The sequence below is a fragment of the Chrysochloris asiatica genome, unplaced genomic scaffold (genome assembly GCF_000296735.1).
Source record: "Chrysochloris asiatica unplaced genomic scaffold, ChrAsi1.0 scaffold00069, whole genome shotgun sequence".
Lineage (NCBI taxonomy): Eukaryota > Metazoa > Chordata > Mammalia > Afrosoricida > Chrysochloridae > Chrysochloris > Chrysochloris asiatica.
Window position 1 is genome coordinate 1,522,439 of NW_006408587.1, and position 9,020 is coordinate 1,531,458.

At 38.1% G+C, this 9,020-nt stretch overlaps 1 protein-coding gene across 1 annotated transcript in view; it reads left to right on the forward strand.

Annotated features, from left to right (window-relative positions):
* The window catches only part of LOC102825748 (chromosome unknown open reading frame, human C9orf84), a 152,287-nt gene that overhangs the window by 94,675 nt on the left and 48,592 nt on the right, over positions 1-9,020 (forward strand). Inside the window, 1 exon segment of the mRNA XM_006864729.1 lies at positions 5,594-5,705. Within this exon segment, the coding sequence (XP_006864791.1) occupies positions 5,594-5,705 (112 nt within the window).

A 9,020-nucleotide genomic window follows, 5' to 3' on the forward strand; every position in this document is an offset into this window, starting at 1 on the left:
AACATTCAGTGTTCTCATGTTCTGTTCAAACAACTGCTTCTTGGTCCAGGTACAGATTCCTCATGAGTATAATTAAGTGTTCTGGAATACTCATACTTCACAAGTTGTCCATAGCTTATCATGATCCACACAATCGAAATTGTTAGATACTGTCAAATTGTTTCCAACTCATTGTCAACCCCATGTACAACAGAACAAAATGCTACCTGGTTCTGTGCTATCTTCACAATCATTGACATATTTAAGCTCATTGTTATAGCCACTGTGTCAGTCCATCTCGTTGGGGACCTTCCACTAGTTTACCAAGCATAATATTTTTCTTTAGTGACTGGTACTTTCTGATAACATGTCCAAAGTAAGTAGACTTTGGTCTACTGCCCTCACTTCTAAGGAACTTGCTTGTTGTACTTCCACCAAGACAGATTTGTTTTGTTCTTCTGTCTGTCCATAGTATATTCATCAACACCATAATCCAAAGGCATCCATTATTCACGCTTCCTTATTCATTATACAGCTTTCACAGGCATATGAGGTGATTGGAAATACCATGGCCTGGGTCAATCACACCTTAATCCTCAAAGTGATATCTTGAGTGATAAAAATGTCTTCTGCTGCAGATTTACCCAGTGCAATCTGTTTATTCATGACTGCTGCTTCCATGGGCATTGTGCTTACAAGTAAAATGAAATCCCTGATAACTTCAATCTTTTCTATGTGTATCATGATTTGCTTATTGGTCCAGTTGTGAGATTTTTGTTTTCCTTATGTTGGGGTATAATCCATAATGGAGGCTGTAGTTTTGATCTTCAACAATAAGTACTTCAAGGTTTCTTCAGTTTCAAGCAAGCAAGTTTGTGCCATCTGTATATTGCAGATTATTAACGAGTCTTCCTATAGTCCAGATTATTTGCTCAGCATATAGATTGAATAGGTATGGTGAAAGGATACACCCTGACACCCAACTTTCATACCTATAAACCATGCAGTATCCCCTCGTTATATCTTTTAAAAAAAACACAAAACTGCTTCTTAGTGTATGTATAGGTTCTACATGCACACAATTAAGTGTTCTGGAATTTCCATGCTTCTCAGTGTTATCTATAGTTTATTATGATTCACACCGTCCAGTGCATTTGTGTAGTCAATAAAACATAAGTAAACATCTTTCTGATAGTCTCTTTTTCAGTCAAGATCCATCATCAACAATAATATATCCTGTGTTCCATGTCTTCTTCTAACTCCAAATTGAATTTTTGGCAATTCCCTATTAATGTAGGAGAGGGCTTCAAAAAAAAGTTTGTAGAAAAATTACATCATCTTTTAATTTCATTTTTCTGTGAACTTTTTGAAGCCCCCTATACTGTTATAATCACTTTTAAATGATCTTCAGCATAGTTTTACTTGCCTGTGATATTAATGACTTTGATGATTTAAAGGTTCCATTAACACACCCTTCTTTGGAATGAGCACAGATATAGATCATCTTCTTTTGATGATTCCTTCATCTTTCAGTTTTTTTCCATAGACTCCTTCAATACAATATTGCAACTTAAAGTTTGGATCTTTTTTCTTTGAGCTTGGGAAAACCAAGTTTGTTCTTCCTTTTTGGTTTTCTAACGTCAAGTCTGCACATTTCATTATAATACTTTGTCTTCTTACTCAGTCATTTGAAAATTTTTGTTCAACTATTTTACTTCATCATTTCTTCCAGTTTACCTACTCTGTATTTAAGAGCAAATTTCAGAGTCTTTTCTGGCAAACATTGTGATCGTTTCTTTTTCTACTATCTATTAATGACCTTTTGCTTTCTCATATATGATGTCTTTGGTGTCATCCCATAATCATTTCATCTTCAGCAGTTTGTATACAGTGCATCAAATCTGTTGAGATGGTCTGTAAATTTAGGTAGGATATATTCTAGGCTGTACTTTGCTTCTCAGGGATTTAGTTTTCTTCAGCTTCAACTTGAACTTGAATATGAGCAATTAATGGCCTGTTCCTGTTAGCCTCTGGCCTTGCTTGACTGATGACATTGAATTTTATAATCTCTTTATACAGAAGTAGAAATACATTCCGTCTGGTGAGGTCCGTGTGTATAGTTGTAATTTATCTTGTTGAAAAGTGATATTTCTAATGAATAACTCATTTGATTTTACAAAGTTCTATCAGATTATCTCTGGTGTCATTTCTGTCATCAAGGTCATACTTTCCAACACCTGATCTGTGTTTTCAACTTTCACATTCCAGTCACCAGTATTTATCAATGCATTTTGATTGCATGTTAGATTAATTTCAGACTGCAGAAATTGGTAAAAATCTTAAAATGTTCTTTTTAATGATAAATGTAACTCCATTTCTCTTCTACTTATCATTTCTGGCTTTGTAGTCCATATGAATGTGTGATTCAAAATGGCTAATATCAGTCTATTTCAGCTCACTAATGCTTAGGAACAAGTCTATATTGGTAGACGTACAGCTGGAATATTCCTGAGAGGGGAGGATGAAGAGATTTCATCTCACATACTTTGGACATGTTATCAAGAAGGACCAGTCCCTAGAGAACATAATTCTTGGTAAAGTAAAGGGTCAGCAAAACAGAGAAAGCCCCTTAACACGATGCAATGGATGCAACAATGACCTCAAGTAACAAATATGAGGATGGTGCAGGACTGGGCATTGTTTAGTTGTTACATCAAGGGTCTCTAGATTCAGAACCTACTCCATAGCACCAAACAACAACAGCAACAATGCCTACGATATTGATCTTCATGTGTTCCATTTCATTTTTCACAATTTCCAGTTTTGCTTGTTTCATACTTTGTACAGTCCATATTCCAATTACTAATGGGTGTTTGTAGCTGCTGCTTCTAATTTTTGAATAATGCCTCGTTAGCAAATTAAGGTCCTGAAAGCTTTATTCCATCCCCATCATTAAGGTCATCTCTAATATGAGGAGTCAGCTTTTCCCCAGTCATATTTTGAACATCTTTCAACTTGAGGGGCTTATATTCTAACACTATACCAGACAATGCCCTGCTGCTATCCTTAAGGTTTTCAATGGTTTGTTGGTTTTTTTTGTTTTTTTTTTTGTTTTGTTTTGTTTTTTTAAGTATATTGCTAGTTCCTTCTTCTTAGTCTGTTGTAGACTGGAAGCTCTTCTGAAAGCTGTCCACCATGGATGACTCTGCTGATATTTGAAGTATCAGTGGCATAGCTTCCAGCATTACAGCAACACACAAGACACCACAGTATAACAACTGACAGACACGTGGTGGATTTTTGTTTGTTTGTTTGTTTTAATGTACACCAAAGCACTCAGGAATATATAACCATTCAAACAACCAAAGGGTATACCCTGCATGCCAGCCGCCAGGCTGCCAGCATACAGCCCCTCTCCCTCCTGAGTCTAGAGTCTCCAGCTGCTCTGTCTCTCCACGTCATCATCTCTGCCTCCAGCTCTGGCTAACTCAGGGTTTGTTTGTTTGTTTTTTCAGGCTAGGTTATTCTTTTTTTTTTTTTTTTTGCCACATTTATTTCTGTCCCACTTAGCCTATGCGAACCTGCCTAACTGTTCTCCCATCAGCCTTGTTCTTTGATTCCCCTCTTCCTTCTTGTGTATTGCCCCCATCCCTTCCCCACACCCAAGGTATCCTGTGTCTATTCCTTACCCTTCCCTCCCTCCTCTCCTCTCAGCCCATACATCCTAGTGATCAGCAAATATATATATAATTTTCCCCTTTTATTGTGGGTTCTTTTTCATGCTCTTACAATAATGGTCTTATGCAGTATATCTCCTTTTGTGACTAATTTCACGTAGCATTATATCCTCAAGATTCATCCATGTTATGTGGTGACTTGCAGCTTCCTTGTTGTTCTTCAAGGTAGCATAATATTCCATTGTGTGTCTGTACCACAGTTTTTTTTTATCCAGTTTTCCATTGATGAGCACTTAGGCTATCTTCATCGTTTTGCTATTGTAAATAGTGCTGCTGTGAACATTGGTGTGCATATATCTACTCGTTATGGCTCATAGTTCTTGGGGGTAAATACCAAGTAGAGGGATTTCTGGATCATAAGGTATTTCTATTTCCAACCTTCTGAGGGAGCGCCATATTGCTTTCCAGAGAGGTTGGACCATTTTGCAATCCCACCAGCAATGTAGGAGTGTCCCAGTCTTTCCACATCCTCGCCAGCACTTAGTGTCCTCTACCTTTTTGATCTTTGTTGTTATTGCTGGTGTGAGATGATATCTCATTGTTGTTTTGATTTGCATCTCTCTAAATGATCATAAACATTTCTTCATATGTTTCGTTGATGAAATGTCTGTTCATGTCCTGTGCCCATTTTTTAATTGGGTTGTCTTTTTCTTGTAGAGGTGTTGTAGCTTCCTATATATTTTAGAAATGAGTCCCTTGTAAGTGGTAGATTTTTGTTTTCCCCAAACACCTGTTGCTGTTGAGTCAATTGTCATTCACAGCAGCCCTGTTGTTGTTGTTAAGTGCCTTCGAGTCAGTTCCGACCCGTAGCGATCCTGTACAGGGTTTCTGAGGCTGTAAATCTTTACGGGAGCAGAAACCCTCATCTTTCTCCCGTGGAACGGCTGGTAGTTTCGAACTGCTGGCCTTAAGGTTCGCAGCCCGATTCGTAACCACTACGCTACCAGAGCTCCTTACTGTAACCCTAGAGGACAGAATAAAACTGTCCCACAGGGTTTCTATTCCCAAGATTATAATCTTTATGAAAGCAAACTGCCACATCTTTTTCCCATGGAGCAGTTGATGAATTCTAACTGGGACCTTTTGATTGGCATCTGAGCACTTAACCACTATGGCACCAGGACTTCCTGGATTCTTGTTTATAAGATTTTTAAATACTGGCAAGAAACAGGACCATGATAGTCTAAATGTATGCTCAAGTTTTAAATTTCAGTTCTAAGGTTATACCAACACTGAGCATTTTAAAATCATAAAACACTTTGTCGTAGCACACAAGTTGTCACAAGAATGTTGGACATTAAGGTACATATCAAAGAATTAAACAGAGAAATTCTCTTCAAAATCTATATAGGTTGGAAATTAAGATGTATAAATTCTTTTCTAAAATCTCCATTTTCTTGTGAACTTGGTTAAAAGGCAGATTTATTTTGCATGTTTTTATTGTTATATCTTAAGACCTTAAGGTATTCACAGAAATCTCTGAGCTTATAAAACATATTTAAAGTGTTGGCTAATATTAAGAGAAACTAAAATTTTGATATATGCAACATTTGTTTAGTTTTATAATATTTAGATATAGTACATTATTGATTTAAAGAGCTGGTATAAATTGATTGAGACATGTGTAATAATAATTTGTACAGTAATATTTCATAAAACACCTAAAGAAATATATATCCCAAATAATTTGTTTCATATGTTAAATAATCATTTTATTCCTCAAATTTATATAATAGAATAAGTTCGTGGATTAAAGAGAAAACACAGCAGTTGAAGTAATGCACAGCATTACAGCTTTGTGCTCCTGCATATTAAGTTAACTATTGTATAATATTTCTTAGCCATTTTATTCTCTCACCTAATACTGTATTTTACAGCTATAATATCACAGTAGTGGAAAGAAGCTGTAGTGAGTCGTTGAAACTCTTTGGAGGTACAGAGCATTATGCATTGATGACAGTTGATGAACACACCGCCATAATTTTGCAGGTAAAACTATACAATAAAACATATAAATTCAAATGTATTTAAAAATATATACCCATGCAATTTATTGTTTAACTTTTTAAATAGAGAGCTTAATTATAATCTATTAGTTATTTTTTCCAAACCTTTGCCAATGGGAGAAAAACTGTTGTCATCAAGTTGTTTCCAACTTCTAGTAACCCTGTAAGACTGAGTACAATTGCCCCGTAAGGTTTTCTTAGGCTGCAATCTTTAGGGAGAGTCCTGGTGTGTCTCTGCAGATTAATGAGCTGCATTGCAAGGTCAGTTTGAACTGCAAGATCGGCGGTTCAAGCTCACAAGTCGCACCTTGGAAACCATGAGTTGCTATGAGTCAGAACTGACTTGGTGGCACTTAACAACAACAACAATCTTTAGGGAAGCAGACTTTCAAATCTTTGTCCTGAAAAGTTGCTGGTGGATTCAAATTGCTGACCTTTAAGGCAGCAGTTGAGCAAATGTGCTCTAAGTGCTAAAAATATCTATCACTTTGGAAAATGACTATTAACAAGTTTCTTCTATGCCTTATCATTTTAAACACTCTTTAAGATGGCAAACCAATATTTAATATTTTATTATTGTATTGATCTGATTTTAAATACATTTGTAGCATAATCATAATATTGAAATTCTTTAAAATCTAATTCCAGCCACTGTATGGTGCTATAGGATCAACACAGGACTGCAAACCACAAGATTGGCGTTTCCAACCCACCAGCTGCTGCTCAGAAACCTTATACAGGGTCAATATAAGTTGGTACCGACTCAATGGCACTTAAAAACAACAACAGCAATATTTCTTTTTTAAAACTTTTTATTTTGAATTATGTGGTCGTTTACATGGAAGAACATTAGCTTTATGCTCATCCTTTCATATTTCATTGCATTGCAATGATTACAATTCCCTGCATACATCATCAAACAACCAAAGGGTACACCTTGCAAGCCTACCCCTGGGCCATCAACACACAAACACACTCTCTCGAGAGTCCCCAGCTGCTCCATATCTCCATGTCATCATCTCTGCCTCCATCTCTGGTGTTGCTGCTTCCCTGGATAGGGTCCCCCACTCTACTCTTCTCCCTTGATGGTCCCAAGGACCTCTGCTCCTGGACTGCAAAATGAATCACTCCCTTCTTTTTGTTAACAAAACATCTACCATTACATTTCCAACACTCACAGTCAGGCTTGAAAGCAGTCATTCACTATTGAACCACAAGAGTCTTATCCCCATCTCTTTTCATCAGCACCATCCAGACAGGTTGAAAACCATTCAATGGAGATTCTACCTTCCCCCACACCTTCTGGAACTAGGTTCCCTCTTGAAAACTTGTAAGCCAGTGACTTCTTGCCTTTGTAGCCACCCCATTTTGGGTAGCCAATGTCTAAGTTGCCCATTTTGTCGACACTGTATACCGAAGGGGTGGGAATGATCCTCACTGCAAAGATTTTTTCACTCCTTTGAGCTAGTACATCCACAAGCATAGGTCAAGTTCATCAAATTGTAGCAGATTACACTTTTTTTCCTCTACTTTCTTCCTCTAGTCGAGTTCTGGTATCCACCCATTGAAGCCAGGTCAAGTGGTAACTATCTGCAAGTATGGGTATTCTTGTGTGTCCCCCCTCACTTCATATTAGCCAGACGCTTCACTGTCTGCCCCTGTCCTCTGTGGCCATGTCCCTGTCCCTGGGCCCAGGAGTCCTAGGTCTTGCCATACTGATGGCCAACCAGGTCTCAGTCTGGGTTCACAGGAGTCTATGGAATATAGTTGGACTTAGCTCACAACTTCATTGCTGTTCTTCCCCCACTTCCCCTTATTGGTGAACAGTGTGGTTAGCAACAAGACCACGTGCCTACTTGTGTATTCCCCTTGAGTCTCAGGCTTGGAAGGGGGTTTTCCTTGAGGGGACCCAACCCCTTGCCTTGATGGCTTCCAGGTGAGCAACTTGCTTGTTCTTGTAGTAGTCAATAAACTGTCATTATTGTTTTTTTTTTTTTCCTGCTGGTCTTTCTTTCAAGAAGTATCTGCTGTTCTTTTAGCTGCTCCAGGCTGGTCTGCTTGTCCTTTCACTGGAAATGTCCCACCTCAAAAGGTTCAGGATGATGATCAGGATTCCACCTATGGTCTTATGCAATGCAAAGGCTCCACAGGAAGCCTCCTTCACTGGGCAAGTTCTAGCCCCGTTTTAGGTATTACAATCAGTTATAGGCTGAAAATGGACTTACAAGCTTTCTATGGTGATGTTTCTGACTATTCCTTTCTCTCCCCATCATGTATCTATTTTACAATAGTAGATAAGGGAAACCAAAATTCAAAAGACAGCCAAGCATCTTAACATTATTTTCCCTCTTATACCCATTTAAACCATGCCTCAATCCCTGTATCCCAGAGCCCTGTTGTTCCAAGGTTGTACATACATTATTATTAAACTCTATTTCACTTAGCCCATGTAAACCTGCCTAACTGTTCTCCCATCTGCCTTGTTCTTCCAGTCCCCTCCCCTTTCTAGTATGTCCACCCCCCCAACACCCAAATTATCCTGTGTCTGTTCCCTACCCTGTACTCCACCTTCCCCTCCATTCCCTCATACCACCCCATACACCCCGGTAACCAACAAAGAATTTTTCCCCCTTTTAGTGAGAGTACTTTTTCTTAATCTTTTACAACATGATCCTATGCAATATTTCACCTTTTGTGACTAATTTCACTCAGCATAATGTCTTCAAGGCTCATCCATGTTATGCGGTGGTTGCAGCTTGTTGTTCTTCAAGGTAGCATAGAATTCCATTGTGTGTATGTACCACAGTTTGTTTATCCATTCTTCCATTAATGGGCACTTAGGCTGTCTCCATCTTTTTGCTATTGTAAATAGTGCTGCTATGAACATTGGTGTGCATTTATCTACTCGTGTTACGGCTCGTATTTCTTGTGGTTAAAGACTAAGTAGAGGAGTTGCTGGATCATAAGGTATCTCTATTTCCAACCTTCTAAGGAAGCACCATATTGTTTTCCAGAATGGTTGGACCATTTTACAATCCAACCAGTAATGTAGGAAGGTCACAGTCTCACCACATCCTCGCCAGCTATTATTGTCCTCTACTTTTATGATCTTTGCTATTATTGCTGGTGTGAGATTATATCTCAGTGCTGTTTTGATTTCCATATCTCTAATGGCTAGTTTTATAATATTTAGATTATAATATCTGCTGGGTTCTATGAAGAAAAACGTGGCATCAGGATTGGAGGAAGACTCATTAACAACCTGCGATATGCAGATGATACAACCTTGATCGCTGAA